The 23,089-nt window shown below is 38.3% G+C and overlaps 3 protein-coding genes and 1 pseudogene across 3 annotated transcripts; 2 read left to right on the top strand and 2 right to left on the bottom strand.

Moving 5' to 3' along the window:
- Positions 1-3,454: 3,454 nt before the first annotated feature.
- LOC137828840 (glucomannan 4-beta-mannosyltransferase 9-like) lies at positions 3,455-7,872 on the top strand. Its single transcript, XM_068635574.1, has 9 exons — positions 3,455-4,465; positions 4,584-4,682; positions 5,137-5,389; positions 6,050-6,160; positions 6,245-6,381; positions 6,522-6,635; positions 6,741-6,940; positions 7,026-7,220; positions 7,487-7,872. The coding sequence occupies exons 1-9, from the start codon at positions 4,145-4,147 to the stop codon at positions 7,647-7,649; spliced, it is 1,593 nt and encodes a 530-aa protein (XP_068491675.1). The 5' UTR covers positions 3,455-4,144; the 3' UTR covers positions 7,650-7,872.
- Positions 7,873-9,197: 1,325 nt separating this feature from the next.
- Positions 9,198-11,201, bottom strand: LOC137829548 (E3 ubiquitin-protein ligase SINA-like 10; annotated as a pseudogene).
- On the bottom strand, positions 11,062-12,625 carry LOC137829549 (uncharacterized). The gene is made up of 4 exons (XM_068636371.1): positions 12,275-12,625; positions 12,123-12,195; positions 11,903-11,968; positions 11,062-11,186 (listed from the first exon to the last, which is right to left on the bottom strand). Exons 1-4 carry the CDS (start codon positions 12,349-12,351, stop codon positions 11,073-11,075), a joined length of 330 nt encoding a protein of 109 aa, XP_068492472.1. The 5' UTR covers positions 12,352-12,625; the 3' UTR covers positions 11,062-11,072.
- Positions 12,626-21,915: 9,290 nt separating this feature from the next.
- LOC137829051 (uncharacterized) lies at positions 21,916-22,293 on the top strand. Its single transcript, XM_068635846.1, has one exon. It carries the CDS (start codon positions 21,916-21,918, stop codon positions 22,291-22,293), a length of 378 nt encoding a protein of 125 aa, XP_068491947.1.
- Positions 22,294-23,089: the final 796 nt, after the last annotated feature.

Below are 23,089 nucleotides of genomic sequence, written 5' to 3'. Positions count from 1 at the left end.
TTGGTGCAAGTGTGGGAAGCATAGTAGAACTTCAATTTGTCCCATATAAGATGAACATAGCGTAATCCAACCATTTGCGTTAGCATAGAGGTGGACATGGAGGCAAGGAGCCAAGCAACAAGTAGATGATATTGTTGCTTATGAAGAAGAAAAACAAAACTAAAGGTGGTGTACTCGGGCAGAAACTATGGAGGGGTTAGAGAGGATTCCAAGAAAGAAAGAAGATTGAGACCCTCAACTTAGGCAAGACCTGTTGACTCCAGACAAGAAAATTATCATCTATGAGTTTGAGAGAAAAAGCAATGGGAAAAGTGTGAAGTTGAACAAAGGAAGCGGAGGGAGAAGAAATTGTGGAAGCTGAGGTTGAAGAGGAAGAAGAAGACATGGTTGGGAAAACAATTTGTGGCTCTTGATACCATGAAAGAGTAACAGAGAAGCCAATGAGAAAGACAAAAGGACAACACACAAAAAGGAAAAGAGAGATATTATTTTTGACATATTGGTACATAGAGAAAGGAGGTATATATAAAGGAGAAAGCATGCACTATGTAAAAGGCGTAGTATGCTTTTTGTTAACACGAATAAAGTGAGAATATACAAATCATAAGTACTCAAACCAACATACCACACAAGTTTCTATGTTTTTTTTATTACACTTTTAACTCACTATAAATCCAAATACCAAATATTTATTATTACAGTGAAAATACTAAACATTATATTATATAAAATTAAGTAAATAATTGGATTCATTATTTTCAAGATTTTTTCTAATTTGGTGTAATTTTATCTCTTAGTTATTGAGATGGATAAATTTTTTAAAAACTACTAAAATGGATAAGTTGTACAACTTTGACACGACTTTAGTCCAAATACACTAAAGTTGTGTCACCTTGACACGACTTCTTCACAATAAAGTCGACCTCAGCGGACTTACCCATCTCGGTAATTTTTTAAAATTTTACCTATTTTTGATAATTAAGAGGTAAAAATTTACCAAATTGATAAAAAAAATCCATTATTTTCCTTCCTTCTTTCCATGCTTGCTTCTTCCTGCACCCTTATAGATTCTTGCGACGTCCCCATAGATTTTGTAATTCCAAAAATATCCATATGTAAAAAAGTTAAAATTTTGGAGTGTTTTGTACCTTTTGAATTACATAATCCAGAAGCTTTTTCTGGATTAAGGATTAGCTTCCAGATTATGTACTACACAATGTATTTTTTCAAAAAAGGTATTATGGATTACATAATCTAGAAACTAATCCCAAATCCAGAAAAGACTTTCAGTTTATATAATCTGAAACTTTTTTTTTTTTGAAAAAACATATTCTGGATTACATAATTTAGAAGCTAATCCCAGATCCGAAAAAAACTTTCGAATTGTGTAATCCAGAATAGGATTTTCAAAAAAAGAATTATGAATTACATAATTAGGAATACTCTTAGAAGTAGAAAAAAAATAGTACAACAAAATCAATGCAAGAGAAAAGTAAAATACATCTGAAAACTAACATCTTTTCATCACACAATTACAAACACACGGTAAAATATTTCCAAACTCTATATACAAAAAAAAAAAAAAACCTTCAACCAATGAAAATCACATTATGGAGGTGTCTTGGATGCTGCGAGTGGATAAAAGAAGAGGTAGAGTGAAAAACCTAGGTAAGATTTTAAAATTTATTTATTTTTTAACTAAAGAACAAAAATGTAATTGCACAATTACTATGGAGTGCCGCAACAACCTATGGGGTGCAAGAAGAAGCAGCCCTTTCCATAGCTTGAACATTGTTGTAAAAGTTTACGACTGATTCTTCCTGCACCTCCATACCTTCTTCTCTCACCTCCATAGATTTTCGTATTTCCAAAATTGCCCCTCTGTAATATTCCGGATTACATAATTCAAAAGTCATTTTTCAAATTTGTAATTAACTTCCGGATTATATAATCTGGAAGTCTTTTTTCAGATGCATGATTACTTTCCGGATTACATAATCTGGAAGTCTTTTTTAACTTCCGGATTATGTAATCCGGAAGTCTTTTTTCAAATGCGTTTCCGGATTACATAATCCAGAAATTATTCTATGGGAGTGGCACAAGAAGGATAAAAATGTATTTTCATGTTGTGTATGAAGGTGCCAGAAGAAGATATGGAGTTGCAGGAAGAAACAGTCAAGTTTACTCTCACAATAGATGGGCCTAATTTAGAACGTCTGATCTCATTTGTTGAGATTAGTTTCCTCCTGCACACCATGGAAGTGAGTAGAAGACAAAATTAAAACTGCACATTTCTAATTATGTTTCTTCTCTCCACTCTTTCTATCTTAGAACTTTTCTCTTATTTTGTACTATCGCGGTTATTCTAGAATTTAGAAATTTTCGGATTATAGAATCTCAAAGTAATTTTGTTTTAAAGAAAACGTTACAATAATTATCAAATTTTGGATTCTCTTTTACCTATGCTTTTATGGTGTCAATAATTACAATCAAACAAGCATTTAGCATTATACAATAATCAATAAACAATGACCTAACACGTCATCATCACTGCAAATTTTTTTATCTTACTTAAGCGGCTTATCACATATATTTGAATAATAAGATTGCTAATTTAGATATTTTTAATTAAAATAAAAGTTACACTGAAGTTGGAAAAAAAATCTTTCATTTTTTACGAAATATCACTATCTCACCCTTTAGTTTGAGAATAAAATTTGTATTTTTTTTAGAATATCCAAAAAAATATATTTTTTCTAATAAAACATATTCCAAAAATTGTAAAAAAAGTAGATTATGTTTACCAAATGCTTCATTAGAATAACTCTATTTTTTTTTTTCATTTCAAGGGAAGTTACTAACTAAAATAAACGAAAACTAACTCTTTTAAAATTATTCGTCCTATATAAATTTATACAACTGCGTAATATAAAAATAGATTTAGTATGAGAAATAAAATCTATGAATAATACAAACTATTGTATAATAACTTTAAATGGTTTTTTCAGTAGATAATTAAATGTTTATTTTTTTTTTAAAGTAAAAAGTGATAGTTATTGTTTATCTGGATTAAACTATAGTTAGCTTGATATGAATGAATAAATTATAAGTTAATTTTTAAGTTCTCACTTTATACGTTTTTCTCATTTCAATTAAAAGAATTAAGCCAGGGTATTAAAATATATTTATGATGATAAAAGTGGCCTTTCAATGTGAATTAAATTTATTTGGAGAAAACGGATGGTATATATTAATTATAATTTATGCGTATAAAGTGGCAAAAACATTATACATGTCAATTTTGATGTGTAATATTTAGCATGAAATTTGTGTATAGAAAATTAAGGTGAATAGAACCTGAGACCTACAAAATATATGGACATGGCAACCACCAAGTACACTGGTTTTTGTTGGCTCTACTTTGTCTAATTTAACCATACCTTCTAATCATTCTAATTGAACACATATCAAAGGAGCCAAAATCAAATTTCAAATTTTCAAGCTTCTTCTGTTAGTAGCTACATACCTGTCTGCAAACGCCACTGGATTATGACACTCTTTTATGGTTTCAACTCTCAAGCAAGCTGTGTTCATAATCCATTCATCTCATCATAAATGTTTTGCAATTTTTTCCTCTTTTTCCCTTTCATACAAACTCTGCAATTTCTTGAATATAAATAATACTTCACATTTTCTTCTATCATTACTCAACACATCCAAATACCCTTCTCTATCTCTCTCCCATTCATCATAAACTCTAGGACAAAAGAGAGAGAGAGAGTTTGAAAAACATTGCACCATACGTTTGGTTGGTGTCACAAAATCTTGCACATGGAGCTGATCCAGCTAGTGTTCAGTGTAAATGCATTGTTACTTTGTTAGTACTGTGTTATAATAGTGCCTTCTGACTCTGGTCTCTTGCTCTTCCTTGTTGCCTTAACGTAACTCCTAAGCAACAATCACTGAATGAGTGAGTGGCCAAAAGTGAAAAAAACTACAAACAATTCGTGTTCTTTTCGCAAAGCCAGCAAGCCACCAAGATCAAGCACAAATAGTGAGTGAGTGATATCACTTTCTTTTATATAGTCACACCATTCCATTAGTGCAATCTGTCTCTCCAAAGGAAACCAAAGAAAGCCACCAGATGGATCGGCTTTCATCAGCAGCTACGTTTGAAAGCATGCATTATGATGGCAGTGGAAGCCAAATGGGTTTGATTTGGCAGCAAGCCAGGGCACCCCTTGTGGTTCCAGCGCTGAAATTGCTAGTGGCTTTGTGCCTAGCCATGTCAATTATGTTGTTTGTGGAGAGAGTTTATATGGGTATAGTCATAATCTTTGTGAAGTTGTTTAGGTACAAGCCAGATAAGAAGTATAAATGGGAGCCACTCAGGGATGATCTTGAGATTGGAAACTCTGCATACCCAATGGTCTTGGTACAAATTCCTATGTACAATGAGAAAGAGGTACCACTGAAAATTTATCACTTTTAATGAACCCCTTTTTTATGGAAAGCATTGTTTCTTGGAAAAGAATTTTTCTTTTACTGAAAGTTTTTTGTGGGTACTGTTTCATTGCTTGCAGGTGTATCAATTATCAATTGGAGCTGCATGTGGGCTATTATGGCCGTCTGATAGGATTATAATTCAAGTTCTTGATGATTCCACTGACCCAATCATTAAGGTTGACATTATTCATCCCTACTATAAAGTTAACTGATAATTTTCTCCTTTATTTTCAAATAACTAAACCATGTTAAATATTTCTAGATCTTTTTCCCTTAGTCATCAAAAGCAGATATTTTCCACCCTCTAAGAGCTACTAAAAAGCATGTTTACTCATTAGTCATATTTCAGGTCAACTTGCATGGATAAATTTCCTCCACAAAACATTTAATAACAAAATTACTTTCTGTCAGAAAATCCAAGGCTTCTGGAAACACAATTGTGCAAGTCATGCTTCTGATTCTTAATATTTAAACGGTAAAGAAAAATGGCCATCATCAATTTGTAAAAAAACATGATTAGAATCCATGTAAAAACTAACTCATTCATTTATACCCTAGACTCCTAGTTCTCTCTGATCAGTAGTATGTGCTCACATGACCTTTCTGCTTCTTTTAACCAAAAATACCCAGAAAATGGTGGAGGTGGAGTGCCAGAGATGGGCCAGTAAAGGCATAAACATAAAGTATGAGATCAGACAGAACAGAAATGGATACAAAGCTGGAGCTCTTAAAGAAGGCATGAAGCATAGCTATGTGAACTTGTGTGATTATGTGGCCATCTTTGATGCTGATTTCCAACCTGAGCCCAACTTTCTTAGGCGCACAATACCATTTCTGTATCACAACCCAGAAGTTGCACTAGTCCAAGCTCGATGGAAATTTGGTAAGTTTTTTCTCATTAAACCTTCATGAAACTCCTTTCTGCATGCTTGCTTTAAAACTTAAAAAATCAAAACGTTGTTCTCCAACAAAGGATCTTGCATCTGGTATCAAAGTGGAGCTGTTTAGTTAAAACTTTCTTAAGTTGCAACGAATTTATTTAGTTGTTTCATTTTATTAAATTAGTATACCTCAAAAGTTGATATAACTCGGAATTAACATGGTAGATGAGCAGTTCAAACTGAAAAATAAAAAGAGACTCTTCCTTGACTCTGCACTGGTTAAGAGCATTGCTTAAAGTGCGGTCTAAAGACAAAGACTGGGCTTCTCATGAGTGTTCAATCCTGAACGTTGACAGAAAATTCTTAGAGCATCATCTCCAAGCTGAATGGACTAAAAATTAAGATACCACTCTAAAATTTAAAATATTTTGATATCGACAATACTCCCTTTTTAGTGTTAGTGTTTCGTAGAACAAAAGTCGATTGGCTAAAGCAAATAATCAGTTACAAAAATAAAGGTCCGACACCAATGTCTTAGCTACAAAAATCTAACAAAACAAAGGATTTCCTCTTTACAAGACAGAAATTTGTCACAATGTAGAATGTAGATATCTTCCTTTGGGAAGGTGTGGTGTGACAGTAATATACCTTGTGTATGGCAGTTAATGCTGATGAATGCTTAATGACAAGAATGCAAGAGATGTCATTGGACTATCATTTCCTTGTGGAGCAGGAAGTTGGGTCCTCAACCTATGCCTTCTTTGGTTTCAATGGTAAATCATTTCCCTAATAAACAGTACAAATGTTTTCGTTTGATTAGTAGAAGCAGTCACGTGAATGTAGATGATATGTTGCAGGCACTGCTGGTGTGTGGAGAATTTCAGCATTAAATGAAGCTGGTGGATGGAAGGATCGCACAACAGTGGAGGATATGGATCTGGCTATCCGAGCTGGTCTCAAAGGAGGGAAATTTGTGTATCTTAGCGATCTCAAGGTATGATTGAATCATTTAATTGCATGTCTTGTACTCAAGAGTTTGTTCAGTGATTTCAGTAATACATACTTTCTATATTGTGTCTTATCTCATATACTGAATTATTTATTTTCTAAAATAATTTATCTGAATAAATTTAGGTGAAAAGTGAACTGCCAAGTACCTTCAAAGCCTTTCGTTATCAGCAGCACCGGTGGTCATGTGGCCCAGCTAATCTTTTCAAGAAAATGGCAATGGAAATTATGAGAAACAAGGTATCAGTTTCCTTGTAACATTCAATTTCCATAGTTTGTTTGAAAAGGCCAAATTATATTATTATCCATCTTCTCTTCTAATTCCTTTTTTACCATACCATGCAGAAAGTCTCCACGTGGAAGAAGTTTTATGTGATCTATAGTTTCTTCTTTGTCCGGAAAATCGTAGCTCATGTGGTCACATTTGTATTCTACTGTGTGGTTATGCCAGCAACTGTTCTAGTTCCAGAAGTGGAAGTCCCTAAGTGGGGTGCTGTGTATATACCTTCTATCATCACACTCCTCAATGCAGTTGGAACTCCAAGGTAAGCATTATAAGTTAGCAATTTTTTGCAGGCAAGGTTTTCTTGTGTTCATTTGTGAGTAACTTGTCATGTACATCTTGTGCAGGTCAATCCACTTACTCGTGTTCTGGATACTCTTTGAAAATGTTATGTCGATGCATAGGACCAAGGCAACACTTACAGGTTTGCTAGAAGCAGGGAGAGTAAATGAATGGGTAGTTACTGAGAAATTGGGAGATGCCCTTAAGACAAAATCAGGTGGCAAAGCAGTAAGGAAGCCTCGTATCAAGATTGGTGAAAGGTACACCTATATATAAGGAGAACACTACTTCTATTAACTTGTTAACATTTCTTGCAGAAAAATCACCAAGAGATTATGATTTTACATCTTTAGCCCCATAGATTGAATTGAACAACATGGACACTAGTTTAGTTTATTTCCTCGGGTTGGGAATTTGGTGTCTATATTTGCTTGATGGCAACAATTTTACAAGCAACTTAATATGTGATTTTCACAACTAGCATTCACTAATTCACCTTCACTACTTGTTTTTTGATGATTAACAGGCTTCATTTCTTGGAACTTCTAGTAGGGGCCTACCTCTTTTTCTGTGGATGCTATGATCTTACCTATGGGAAGAACCACTACTTCATATATCTTTTCCTGCAGTCTATTGCCTTCTTTGTTGTAGGGGTTGGCTATGTTGGCACCTTTGTTCCTAATTCATAAAGGAACTCCTTTCTCAGAATTATTCCACGAGGCTGTCATTCAATTTGTTTTAGTACCATACATTACTTTACAACCATTATTTGTCATACCTTGTACTGATTTTATATGGAATGACAAAGAACATAGATAAACAAAACAACAGAAGTTTGTGTATTTACTTGAAATCCCTTGGAAAGATTTATCAATAAATACTATAAATTGGAAATCTGGAATACAGAAGCAAGTTGACAGTTTCTGCTTCCCACCTCCCCTTCTCTAACCTGAAAAGTTAAGCTGCGTGACAAATGTATGATTTCTTGATCTTCGCTTTCAAAATGGCTTTGTTTTAATTTAAATTCCACAATTCATTAATAGCTTTGAAAACAAATAAAGGAAAGAACCCTCAAATATGAATCTTGATTAATTAAAAAAAAAAGATTTTGCTTAAAGTTGATATTATTCAAAAATAAAATGACCATGAAATCTAAACTGGAAATAAAATGTAAGTTCAGATATTCCAGCATCTCAAAGGCTGCATATTACAACTTTTTGAGGCTTGTGATGGAGGGTACCGTGTTGTTCCGAGGGATCATCAGTTGATACTTGATGATGTCTTCACAGTTTTAGATCAGACTTTCAGCGAAATTTATCATATCAAGTAGAGACCATTGTTCTTTTTTAAGCTATATGCATGTTATTGTTTAAAGCGAATGCATTCTCAGTGGAAGGGGAATCTTTGAGGTTTGGCTTGGCATGAAACCTCTTCAGATGGGACAAATGTACCTAAAGACAGCATCAAATGAAGATTTTCATTATTCAAATTATCATCATCACACATATCTAAATCCATATACCACCTCAGATAGATTAAATTCTGATTTTACAGAATACCTTCTAGTGCATGCCAAAAAAGAGTGAGAATTCTTAATCCTGAGAAATCCCATGGCAATAGTCTCAATAAGAATATAAAATTCATCTTTAGGTTTATAAGGTTGCAATAACTTTTTTCTTCTCCATAAATTCACATAAATAACAATCATCTACAATGTCTACTCGGAATGCCTAAATTAGAAGAACAGTTTTTCATATCTGAATTCAGTACCATATTTGCCTTTTGGTTCAAATCATGTACCGTTTAACAATTGCGTCCATTAATTATATACTTTTGTTTATACAATTTGTACAACGACTTATGCTATTAGAAGGAAATCAACGAAAGATATTTATATGTAACAGAATTAAATTGTTTTGGCTGCAAGGTGTTATTATTTATTAAATCAGTAGCAGCAAATTATACAAATTATAATATTACTAAATTAGTATGTAAGTGATTGGTGAATTTTGAGGTATTAGTCTGATATGTCAAAATTTATGGTGATGCTATGAGTTTAAATAAAAATTAGTATGTAGGTTTTACAATTCATTAAGAATAAGATAAACTAGAAATTTTAACAAGTGTAAAGGAGATGTGACAATGAAAAAGAAGGGATGAGTAGGTAGGCGACTTTTCTTGTACTATAGAAGCCACAAATATTGAGAAAGAACATACTATTGAAAGGAAGTAGAAGATAATGTTAATTGACATCATTCTCATAAAATAAATTATCTATAATCTAGGTCATAAATCGTGTAATCTACAGTGTTCTTGGTAGAATTCCATATACAAATAATATCTATATTAAGCTCTCCGGAAGAAGCAATAAAACTGAAAGGAATCAAAATAAAATCTAATCGGGGAAAATCCTTCATTCGACCTGGAAAATTCTCAGCTACAGACTTTAATCTGAGAGAACTTCTTCCCCTACATGAAACAATCTCATAAACAAACCTCTCTTTTGATGAGCTTGGACCAATACAAGTTATCATCACTATATTCCACATTAGTTTCTGTGCCCTTGTTGTGGAGAAAGAGAACCCCATGTTGTTCTGTCTGGAGAATAAGAAATTGTTGATCCATCAGTAAAGAGATAGCCAATGGATAATTATATTTGAATCTTCTTCCAGAATCCCAGTGTTTACAGCTGAAATGCAATGGCAACTGTTCAAATGACCCAACATAGTTACAGTCTTGAAGTGGACAGGTACAGGGAGAATAGATGCAGGTCACTTCATGGTTATTACTGGTCCTGCAATCCACATTTTCATTGCAACCATATTCTCTAATTGATTCAACTATAAAATCCACATCTCCACTCAGCATAGTTCTGCTCCTGGGAAAATCGAGGATGTCTTCCTGTAGAAACAACTACAAAAAATGCATGTGCACACATTTAACCGCACCCATGCCTGGATACATGCACACCTGAATGCATATGTACCAACACAAACACTCGTCTGAGGAGAGTATAGATATAGAGCTTCCACAAATAGCTCATTTATGAATAAATTGAAATAGTTATTACTGTTACGAAAGGAGAATTTTAGAAAAACTATAAAATTCAAGCCTCAATGCATTCTCACTGATTACTTCTCCCTGGAATCAGATTAGGAACATGAGTGCTTCTTTCGAATTGCCCAGTTAATTTAATAATCAGGAACAGAAACAAAATAGGAAGCCACAAGCTATTGAAAGGAATAACATTCTTAAACATAAATCTGAGGAAAAGCTCAACCTAAAACCACCACGGAAAAATACAGAACAAAACGAATATCTCAAGCTGAATTAATGCCATGGGAAAACCGTTTTTATTTGAAGTCACATCATGACCCTGTCACTCTTATATATTGGTGTGAACCCAATTTAAAGACAAGAGCATGCTGTTATCATGAATTTAAATTGCAACAGTGCCCTTGAAGGAAGTCCAGAAAGGAACAATAAGAGAAAAGTTTTAGTATAAGCAGCTTCCAATGCAAAGGTAATAATCTGTTTATTCATTGTTGCACTTCTTTCTTGGTTCCGGGATTGAATCCTTTAATATTTTAAAAGTTTCATGAAATAAAGCATGTTGAATGTGCAGACTACAATAGGTAAATTAGTTGCACCAGCTAAATGCTAATGACAGCCTGCCAATGATCCAATAATTAACTACACAGCAACTTGTAAGACATACAATACACCAAAATCACTTTATAACCCAACATCATCAAACAGACTAAAGACATTTGGGCTTGATATTGTGTCAGAGTATGGGTCATGTTAATAGGTTCTTTCACGTAATGCACCATTTTCTTAAAAACGTTTCACCAAAATCTATAGCCATCCCTTATAAAAGAAAACACATTTCATGGTCACTCAGTCTTTTCAATCAAACTTTTAAATACTCGCTTGTTTCTTCACTGGAAGGTCAGAAGGAAACTCAACTATGCAATGGTCTTTTTTCTTCATTAGAGAAAAGTAAAAACTTTGGGTTCATAACTAAAAAAGATTTAGGTATAAAACAGTGCCTTTTGACATGCTTTTGTGGCTAGTAATGAATGCCAATGACATCATTACCTCATTTGATTCTATCTAAGAGGACCATGCCCAATCCCAGTGCTTTCTGTGATGATTGGTAGCCCATTTGAATGATCTCTATACTGTGGGAACTCCATATAATGCTGTTTCTTCTTGCTTGGCAGCTGCAAAGCAAAAACATACCTCAGTACACGCCCAATCTACTAGTTTAAAAGAAAATATCAAAATGGTATGTTCTGAAAAATTAAAAATTAATTTCACATAAAGCACTACGATCAGTTGAATTATTTTTAACACTTTAAATGATATATTCTCCTCGGATAATACGGTTTTTATTGGTTATAGGTAGGACCTGATATCCTTTATGGCTCCAATTGTTCCACAAAATATAACTTCTTGTGGGGAGGTGGGCTCTTTCCATCCACAATTTACTCTCATTGCAACAAAATGTTTATTATTTAAATGCAGTGTTGAAGTATACGAAAATATTATGCAAAATAATAGAAAGCAATCTTAAAGATGTCAAAGAGTGTTTTCTGAAATAAATCCACCACTATAAAATTGTAAGATGAAACATCATTTTCAGAGAAAATGCAATCAAATTAGAAATATCATACTATGCAATGACTTGCATTCAATTGAAAAAGACTTTCAAGAGACTGTTTAACATTGAATATTTTTCACCATTAGTACATGTCAATGAAACAAATGGTTGGCAGTAGCCTGGTTTAAGTTATTTTGATCTCCTTGAGGGTTTTTCTGATTTCTACAATCAAATAAATAATTTTGACCTAAAAATAGGAGAATAAATAACACATTTTCCCCAATACAAATGTAGCATGACAGTAAAATAGTAAATAATTGGAATGCCATTTTCTACCTCCTCAGAACCATAGCCGCCAAGTTCCTTTTCTCGTTTTTGTCTCTCAGAAATCTCCTCCTCTCCCTGAAAACAGATATGGAACTGTTGTTGAAACTGGAGCAGAAGACCCTTTAAGTGATATGTATGCTCTCATAGTAAAAATGAGGAAAAAGAAAGAGTTAAGAAAAATATGAATAATTAATAAGTTAAATAGAAATTGATGCAAAAATAATATTACCTGCAAAAATAAGAGACAACCACCAACAGCTCTTTGCTTCCCTTTATGGAAGTGAAATACTTCTCGAACTAGCCTATTAAGCACAAATTTACCCAGTTATACTGATGTACAAGATCCATATTTGTCAAAAAGTGGAGGAATGAGGGGCTAACATCCAGCCTAGCTGTTGGGGACAGAAGAGTTCCCAGCACATAGAGAACAAACGGCCTCTTGAAATCATGTCCAGCATCTGCAGTTGCCAACCTGTCCTCTAAAAGTTGCACTGAAATTCCATGATTTGTGGCATTGTAACTGCTCCGTAAATCAAGTCTTCTGGACCAGAGTTCACCACTTCTTTGCCACTGGCCGGTAATCCAATACTGTCTCCACCTCTTTTGGAGTTAATGGCGCATGCACACTGCTGATCTCTAAGCTGCAATTAGTAGCATCAAATCTCTCCAATAACCAAAGACACAAATTGCACTGCTGCTCTTTACTGACTCCTTCTGTTCATGTGTGAGGCGCTGTAACACAATTAATAAGTAGAGCATCCTGTTACCAGTTTAATCTGCATTATTTAATCTTTAACATCAAGATTCATCAACTATTGACATGAATTAACAAATCAACCCATGTGCTTAGAATTTACCTGTTTCCTTGGCTTGGTTCAGGGGCAGCAGCACCCGAACTCAAGTAGCCATCCCACACTTCACGTATGTCTACCATACTTTTCCTTCTCTTCAAGACTCATTGACTTCCATGCATCTGAGACAGCCTTTGTTGCCTACAAAAGAAAACAAAAATTACTAAAATGACGAACAACTACAAACCTAGCATTTCCAAAAGTAAGAAAAGATGCTCACAGCTTTAAGGCCTGGTGACTCAGGATGGGAAGCAATGTACTCTTTGATAAATTCCTTACTGCAACAATTGATTTAAGACTTAAGTAAATAACTAAAAAAAAACACTCACACAAAATAATAATAATAAGAAGAAGAAGAATAGTGGCAGTTGTAATTTAATTTCTATGCACGGTCAGTTTGCAGTAAATGTAATCTCAGATTTAAGAAATGAAAAGAAATACTATGGTATGTCCATACCAGTACATAATACTAACTAAACAAAAGGCAATTAAAATATTCACTAGAAGAAAAGAAAAACCAACAATCATGGGTAACATATGGCTGATAAAAATAAATTAAAGAAACTAAAAAATGCATGGGAATTTATTTTTGTAAAAATAGGGCATCAGCATGGTGAAAATGCAAAATAATGCTGAAAGTTTAAGAGAACGTAGAAGTTAGAGGATAAAATGGCAGTACTCATACTCACGTAAGGCGAAAGGGTGTCGCAGCGAAGTGGTGTTGCTGTCTCTGGTGAACGGTGAGTGAGTTGGTGACTTGTTCCACACGAAACTCACCGTTCAATTGGCTACTTACATCACGGATTCAGTGGTTTACACTGGACCCGGTCCGACCGAATGGCTATTCAAAAAAATCCGATCGGCTAAATCAACCGCTCCGGTTTTTGAGTTCATAAAAAAGTATTTGAGAAAAAAAATGATTTTCCAATTTTATGAACTAAAAAATATTAAACGTTAGAAATTTTTGATATCTAAGCATTTTAAGAACCGACATAAAAGAGAGAGAAAAACTATAAAGTAGTCATATAAATTGATTTTTTTATTTGCCATCAATGAATTGAATTAAATACACGTATAACAAATGAGAAGTTATATGTCCAAATCATATTCAAAATAAACCAACAACATACCAACACAAAAACCTATAGACATTCTAATAAGAGTTGATTAGTACAAAGAAACCTAATTGATTGTCCAAAAACAAACACCAGCGTGCTCAACAAAAGAGGAGTCTGACTAAACACAGAGAAGTAATGTGTTCCATGATAGCACCTTATTTTTCTTATGGCCTCAAAGCCAGACAACAACTATATTCAAAACTACTACATGTGTACAAACCAATTAAGCCATTGTATTTCATTCTTGAGCTAAAGTAGCTATTTACTTTACTCTCCAAGAGAAAACCTAAAAGTTGTTTTTACTAAGAGTTAACTGGTTTACAGAAAACAATTTGCGTATCTTTGTATTCTCCAATTCAATCCTTATTGGCCACACTAGATTGCTAATGCATGGACAACACCAGCACTTGACTTTGACTTAGAGGAAAAGATGGTCGCATGAAACTCTTTGATATAACCTTTGAAAGTGCATCTGAAATGACATCCAACTTAAAGAAACTCCATTCGAGCATGTAGTGGCATAGACGTGGCGTCGTGGTGGTGACATGACAAATAATTTCGGTGTCGACATGGCAAAAGTTTTCGGTGCAGTGCTTTACAGCGGTTGGTAGTGATAACCGCTGTAACATTTCAAATGTAGGTGAAATTAATTGTCGCTGCCTTGTCTCTTTTTGGAGTTCGCTGAACGGGAAAAGTGGTTACCTAGATTCAAAAAACTGGTTACCTATACACTGGATGAACATGTGCCACTAAACTAAACTCAATCCCACCCACAATGGTGCTTTACAGCGGTTGGTAGTGATAACCGCTGTAACATTTCAAATGTAGGTGAAATTAATTGTCGCTGCCTTGTCTCTTTTTGGAGTTCGCTGAACGGGAAAAGTGGTTACCCAGGTTAAAAAAAGTGGTTACCCAGGTTCAAAAAACTGGTTACCTATACACAGGATGAACATTTGCCACAAAACCAAACCCAATTTCACCCACAATGGTGTTTTACAGCGGTTGGTAGTGATAACCGTTGTAACATTTCAAATGTAGGTGAAATTAATTGCCATTGTCTTGTCTCTTTTTGGAGTTCGCTGAACAGGAAAAAAGTGGTTACCCAGGTTCAAAAAAGTGGTTACCCAGGTTCAAAAAACTGGTTACCTATACACAGGATGAACATGTGCCACAAAACCAAACCCAATCCCACCCACAATGGTGCTTTACAGCGGTTGGTAGTGATAATCGTTGTAACATTTCAAATGTAGGTGAAATTAATTGTCGCTGCCTTGTCTCTTTTTGGAGTTCGCTGAACGGGAAAAGTGGTTACCCAGGTTCAAAAAACTGGTTACCTATACACAGGATGAACATGTGCCACAAAACCAAACCCAATCCCACCCACAATGGTGCTTTACAGCGGTTGGTAGTGATAATCGTTGTAACATTTCAAATGTAGGTGAAATTAATTGTCGCTGCCTTGTCTCTTTTTGGAGTTCGCTGAACGGGAAAAGTGGTTACCCAGGTTCAAAAAACTGGTTACCTATACACAGGATGAACATGTGCCACAAAACCAAACCCGAATCCCACCCACAATGGTGCTTTACAACGGTTGGTAGTGATAATCGCTGTAACATTTCAAATGTAGGTGAAATTAATTGTCATTGCCTTGTCTCTTTTTGGAGTTCGCTGAACGGGAAAAGTGGTTACCCAGGTTCAAAAAACTTGTTACCTATTCACAGCATGAACATGTGCCACAAACCCAAACTCACTCCCACCCACAATGGTGCTTTACAGCGGTTGGTAGTGATAGTCGCTGTAACATTTCAAATGTAGGTGAAATTAATTGACGTTGCCTTGTCTCTTTTTGGAGTTCGCTGAACGGGAAAAGTGGTTACCCAGGTTCAAAAAATTGGTTACCTATTCACAGTATGAACATGTGCCACAAACCCAAACTCACTCCCACCCACAATCCTACCATGGACTAACAAACAACCAATAATGCACACAACAACAGATCAACAATTCATCAACGTTCGATTTCGGTTTGCGTTTTATTTCAACATTTTGCCGCTTACTCTCCGACGAACACCCTAAACCCTTCGACGAATGACGCTTACCCCCATGAACACCCTAAACCCTTTGACGAACGCCGCCTACATATCAACGAACATGGTTTCTTTGTTCTAACACGTCGCTTACTCGTCGCACCAACAACCGCCCGATTCCAACACTGTCGACATGACAAAGTCCAACTTCTCACTCCGTTCTCAAACCCTACTCCCGCGCACTCTCTCTCAAAGCCAAATTTTAATCCTCACGAAAACCTTTCCCAAAAATTACTCCACCAATAATTTACAAATGTTACAAAATTATCCTTGCCAGATCACCATCTCTGACTTTACAATAATACCCTTTGCCACATCACCATTTAGAGCCACGTGCGCAGTGTCAATAGTGTGTAAGGCACAGAGAGTGTTAAAAAAACATTTTCCCAACTTGCATAGTTCCTTTCAACTCTGCTGCTAACTACAACCTCTATCCATACCTTGACTAACTTATCACTCATTATGGCCTTTTATGGTAGAGCAGTGATATGTGAACAACTAACAGCTGGCTGCGCCTATATACAACCTCTCCACGTGGCAAATTTGAGGACATGGCAAGGGCAATTTTGTCCTTTTCTTAAAAAAATAAAAATTAGTATATGCGTTTTTTCGAAAGCTTCTTTTCCTCATTTATCGAGCAATCTCCCTTAGGTAACAACAGCCACCACCGAATTGAAGGCGTAAGAATCTCTAAACCCAAAAGAATCTCTGAACCCAGCAGCGCTCGATAAATGAGGAAAATAAGCTTTCGAAAAAACGCATATACTGATTTTTATTTTTTTAAGAAAATGACAAAATTGCCCTTGCCATGTCATCAAATTTGCCACGTAAGAAGGTTGTATACAAGCGCAAGCATTATGATAGATGTCAAACAATCATTTTCATTTATGGTATAAAATGTAGTCTCAACAGCTTATGTCTTGTGCATTCACCACCAACGTGTATTGTGCATGGTCTAGGTTACATATTATCAGTAGAGTCATGAATCATTTCTTCTATGTAGCATACCTTGTAGTAGTTTATGTCTATTGTAGTTCACATGTCTTATGCATTTCACCACCACCAGATATTTCCATGTATCAGACGTATCCATCAAACTAACTTTACAGTGAGCTTGACTTAAGTTACCATGCAGTGATTGATAACATTTTCTTCCACCATCGTCTCTACCCTTTTCCATTTTCCATCTTCAAAAGATTGCATGATATTTGATGTCAACTTTATACCATCAACACCCATGAATGAAAGTTGAAAATCGAATTTTTCTTCTAATTTAACTTGATAGACCACCTTGCCACAGATACAAAAGTAGTGCTCATCAGTTACAATTACCACCGACTCTACCTTTTGCTATTCAAGAACCACCAACACTCTTTCCAAAAAGTTTCTATTATGCTTACATTCCTCTCTCAAGGGACCTTGAACCTGTAAGACAACAAAATCACCTTTCTTAACTAGAAATGTGAAGGCTAAGTAAAGAAAGGGAAAACAAGCCACACCAATAGGAAGAAAGCAGAAATATGAAAGAAAGACATAACAAGTTGTCATCTAATCCGGCTAAAATAGGGTTTCGACAATTGCATATATGACATATATGTGATAGATTATCATACTGGAATCCTAAGTTATCTCAAAGATTCTAAACAATTCATAGGATATAGAACCCAACTTCATCCAAGACCATGCCGTATTTCTATTAGGTGAAAGATCTCTTCGACATCTACCCTCCCCCTCTTTAAACACAACTATACTCTTATGATTCTAAACACTCCATAAAACAGCTACCCAGACTCCTTTCCACACGTGATTCTTCTTAGAATTAAATTGGAACAAGTAAAACTGTTGAAGGTCCCTAACTTAGAACACATTGACCATATGTGTATTGACTAGTCATCGGACATCGTTGATTGCTAGTAATGGTGGGCCACGTAAGTTGGGCCCCACAAGTGGCATGAGTCAGTGTCTCATCGGCGGCACAAGCCAGGGTGTTGATTAGTGATCGGATGTCGATCACCTGGATGTGCCGACATATCCTCGGCAACAGAGTGAGGCCGATATGGCATCGGGCATCGAAAACTCAAATAGCTGGATTGGACCACGAAAGGTGGATCCTAGAAAGTACACCAGTTATCAGTAAACACCTAGAAGTAGGGGGAAGCCTAGGTCACGAAGAGTCCATGTGTGTGGTGTGAATTGCGCATTCAGGCGCAACACAAGTAAAGAACCACTAGAGGCGCTACGACCTGTTACGGTTACATTTCCCAGGGGTAGGCTGGGTGCATGGCACGTGAACAGTTAAGGCACCCCAGGACGGATGCCCCCAGAGATTAGGTGCACAAGTTGGTACCCGGGTGGCCATTCCGTTAGAGGTTGCACTCCAGTGAGGGAGCCTTACGCGCTAGATTGCCCTAAGGTTGGGTAATAGCGGCGCGAGGGCATTCCTCCAGAAATCCTAAGTGCGGGTAACGGAAACAGAAGAAAACCTAGACTATATAAAGGGTAGTAAGAAAACCCACAAGGTATGCAGTTTCTGAGATTAGAACTATTACACACATTTTGTTTCTTGGCCCCAGTATTAACTTGAGCGTCGGAGTTCGAACGACCTCTAGGGCACCCCTTTTTCTTTGCAGGTACAAAGTGTTTCGATCCAAGGAAAGCACGAACCAAGGCAGAGATAAGAGGGTGTGTGATAGTCGTTAGATTTAATCGGCGAGCGAGTCAACTGACAAGAACATTTGGCACCCACCGTGGGGCCCGATTAAAATTTGGTCTCTTTCACAAGTGTAGAGTAAGGATCTATCAATTTGAGAAACACGAGGTAAGGATTTGTCACACCAAACGGAGGGGAAAACATCACCATGCAGCAGATCATGCAGATGATGTGCGCCCTTCAGGAAAAATTGGCGACATCCAGAATGGATCAGGAACACATCCAGGTTAACTTGGTCGCGTCGCAAGCGAGGAACGAAGAACTGCGCATGAATTTGTAGAACGCAGGGAACGTTTGGTGGATGAGTGAGAACCACCCACACAACCCAGGACTTTTTGAACGCCATTCTCGCAGGCGATCATGGACGTCGTGATACTGACCACTTTCGGAGGTCCTAAGGCCACCTTTACAGGTGCAGAGGACCCGGAGGCTCATCTCACGACCTTTCACACCCAGATAATGTTGTCTGGAGGTTCTGACGCAGTGCATTGTAAGTTGTTCATGAGCACGCTGACAGGTACAATGCTAGATTGGTTTGTCAGTCTTAATGACTGACATGTAACGTCGTTTGTGCAATTCTCTACGCTGTTCAGGGAGCAATACATAGCCAATCGGGCTCCCTCGTCGGTCTCTTACGATCTTTTCGATGTAAGGCAGTACCATGGAGAGTCCTTGAAGGACTACCTCAACCAATTCGAGGCACAGTTGGTGAGGCTGCACACAAAGGACAAGGATATGATGGTGCACGCTTTTAGGAAGGGAATCATGCCAGGACACTTCAGTGAGTCACTCATCAGGTGTCGCCTTAAAACCTTCTGCCAGAACAGGCGTCGAGCGGTAGCCCATAACGTCGTGGAAGGGGAACTCACCGAGAAGCGCGGAAGCATTGTCTCCATCTGCCCGCGAGGGCAAAGTCGACCTCAACCCATGAGAGTACATGAGGCGACAACAGAGAAGAAGGCCACAACGAAGCAGCAGCCCTACGAGTCCAAGAAGTCCAAAACCAGGGGGCGCACAAGGGAGGATGTGCCCGCATGCACAACTTCTTGGTAGAATTGAAGGAGTTGATCGCTTTTCCAACATAGCGGAGAGACTGAAGATGCCCGCAAAAACTGACAAGAGATTGGGGCCCAACAAGAACGCTTGGTGTGAGTTCCACCAAGCGTATGGTCATCCCATACGTAACTGCTTGTCACTCGAACACCAGCTGGACGAACTGGTGAAAAATAGCTTCCTGAATGACTACTTGCAGGAATCGTAGGGAGTCCAGATGTTGGCAGCACTAAGGGGTGATCAGGGGCATGAGATGCCCGTTCATGGTGAAATTTACACCACTTCAGGAGGTTTCTCGGGTGAAGGATGCACCGCTTCTCAGCAGAAGAAGTATGCGCGAGCAGTGATGACGGTAGAGGTGCAAGAGGCAGACCAAGCCCTTGACATCGACCTCGTCTTCACCAAGGCCGACCTCCGAGATGTCATCCCCCATGACAATGACCTAGTGGTGATCTTGGTAGTGACAATAGGGAAGAAGGTGCACCGTGTCCTGGTGAACCAGGGAAGCTCGAGAGACGTGATGTTTTGGTCGACTTTCAACAAATTACAGTTGTCTCCCGACCAGTTGAGGCCTTACACCGGCTGCCTGTATGGGTTTGCTGGAGACCAGGTAAAGGTACGTTGGGCAGTATAACTATCAGAGTTCGACGTATAGTACGAGCCCAGAGGCCTTATCAAAGGCCAAGTTTATGCTGACTTCGTGGTAGATCTCTCCTCGGCAGACGCACACCATGAAGAATCTGACTTCCGATGGGTGTTCTCTGTAGATGGATCCTCTAACCAACAAGGCAGCAGAGCTGGCGTCATCCTGGAAGGGCCGAATGGACTATTGATCGAGCAGGCCCTGTGGTTCGCCTTCAAGGCCAACAACAACCAGACAGAGTATGAAGCTCTGATCGTTGGCATACTATTAGCCAAGGAGATGGGTGCGCAAAGTCTGCTGGCGAAGAGTGACTCCCTACTAGTTACAGGTCAAGTAACAGGAGAATATCAGGCCAAGGACCCGCAGATGGAAGCTTATCTAGAATATGTCCAAGTTTTGAAGAAGTCATTTGTGGTATTCAAGTTGGTACATGTCCCTAGAGAACAGAATGCCCGAGCTGACTTGCTAGCTAAGCTCGCCAATTCAGGCAAGGGGGGCAAACAGAGGATTGTCATCCAGGAAACCCTGAAGACACCTCGAACCTTCACCGTAGATAATTCGGTGGGGGTCCATCAGGTTAGCACGTCGGGAGGAGGGAAGAGGAGTAATCGGTCAGTGTCTTAGGAGACATTGAGAACGCTCAGGATAAGCACATACCCAGTTCTTGGGGAAGAGTCATTGCAGGTCTGCCTGGTTGAAGGAGGAGAAACCTGGATGACGCCCTACAAGCGTTACCTGGCTAATGGGATACTCCCGCTGGAAGCCACAGAGGTCAGAAAAATAAAGAAAAATTCGACCAAGTACACCCTAATTGACGAAGAGTTGTTCAAACACGGGTTCACCCACCCTATTTTGGTATGTGTAAGTGGCGAGCAATGCACACGAATAATGGCAAAACTCCATGAAGGGATATGCGGGAGTCATAACGGTGGTCGATCTCTAGCATCGAAGGTCATTCACGCGAGATACTATTGGCCAACCATAAGGGAAGACTGCACGAGGCACGTACAACAGTGCAAGCAATGTCAGCGACACACTGATTGGCACAAAGCGCCACCAGAAGAGCTCATATCGATTTACAGCCCTTGGCCGTTCCATACCTGGGGAATCGATATACTGAGACCTTTCCCTTTGGCGATACGGCAAATTAAGTACCTCGTGGTCGCCATAGAGTATTTCACGAAGTGGATAGAAGCCGAGCCAGTGGCGTAGATTACGACCCACAAGATTCAGCACTTCGTGTGGAAGAACATAGTATGCCGCTTTGGAGTACCGAAACGGTTGGTGTCCGATAATGGCACCCAGTTCGCAAGCCAGCAGCTGGGAAAGCTGTGTACAGAAATTGGGACAAAGCAGGTGTTCGTGTCAATCGAGCACCGCCAGACGAATGGGTAGGTTGAGTCTGACAACCGAGTCCTGGTTAGAGGTCTAAAAAGAAGGCTGGAGAAGGCCAAAGGGACCTGGGCATAAGAAGTCCCTAGGATTGTGTGGGCTTACCACACCACTCCCCAGTCTACCACTAGAAAAACACCTTTCAGCTTGGTGTATGAATCGGACGCGATGATTCCCGTAGAGATCCAGGAGAACTCGCCACGCTTCCAGAACTTCGTGGCTGAAGAGTCCAATAAAGAGAGAAAGGAGAACATGGACATACTGGATGAGGTAAAGGAGAAAGCCAGAATCAAAGTTGAAGCTTTGAAGAGAAGGATGGAGTACAAGTATAACTCCAAGCTGAGACCTCGCCAGTTCCAGGTCACTGGCCTGATGATGCGAAAGGCCCACCCGTACCAGCTAGAGAACAAGTTGTCCCCCAAGTGGACTGGTCCTTTCAGGGTGACAGAAGCCGTTGGGAACGGGGCATACAGGCTTGAGACATTAGAGGCCGGCACGATTCCTGGAACATGGAATGCGACCAATCTCAAATTTTACTTCAGTTGAACTATTAGCATTGTACGCAGTTTTTAGGGGACACTATTTTTCCCTTCCAAGGGTTTTTTAACGATGTCACCCAATAAAGTTTCGATTGAAGTATATTCTCGAATATTTTTGTATAATGTAGTTACGAGCCGTTCGTTTGGATTAGAAGCCTCAAGGCTGGGAAAGGTAGATTCGCAGAGAACACCTCCCCCATTGAGTGAAAACACCAAGGTTGAACAATAGAGTTCACCAGTAAAATCCTCTCTCACCCTTGCGCAAGGATGAGGTCAGCTACGAGTTGTTCGCTTGGGTTAGAAGCCTCAAGGCTAGGAAAGGTAGATTCGCAGAGAACACCTCCCCCCTTGAGTGAAAACATCAAGGTTGAATAATAGGGTTCACCAGTTAATTCCTCCAAGGACTTCATACAGCAAGGATGAGGTCAATTATTAAACCCTCCCTTGACTTCATACAACAAGGACGAGGTCAGATACGAACCTTTCCTATTGTTTAGAAGTCTCAAGATTGGGCAAGACGGTTCGCAGAGAACGCCTCCCTCTTGAGTGAGAACGCCAGGGTTGAGAAGTACGGTTTGCCAGTTAAAATCCTCATCTGCCCCGGTAGGGTAAGGGTGAGGTCAGTTACGAGTTTCTCCTTGGGCTAGAAGTCTTAAGACTGGGTAGGATGGTTCGTAGAGAACGCCTCCCTCTTGAGTGAGAGCGTCGAGGTCGAGACGGTATGGTCTGAAAGTTAAACCCTCTTCTACCCCTGTGTGGTTAGATCGAGGTTAGTTACAAACTTCTCCTTAGGTTAGAAGACT

This window comes from Phaseolus vulgaris, chromosome 7 (assembly GCF_000499845.2).
Source record: "Phaseolus vulgaris cultivar G19833 chromosome 7, P. vulgaris v2.0, whole genome shotgun sequence".
NCBI classification, from domain to species: domain Eukaryota; kingdom Viridiplantae; phylum Streptophyta; class Magnoliopsida; order Fabales; family Fabaceae; genus Phaseolus; species Phaseolus vulgaris.
Note: the sequence above shows the minus strand (reverse complement) of the source record. Positions and strands in the feature narration are given on the sequence as shown.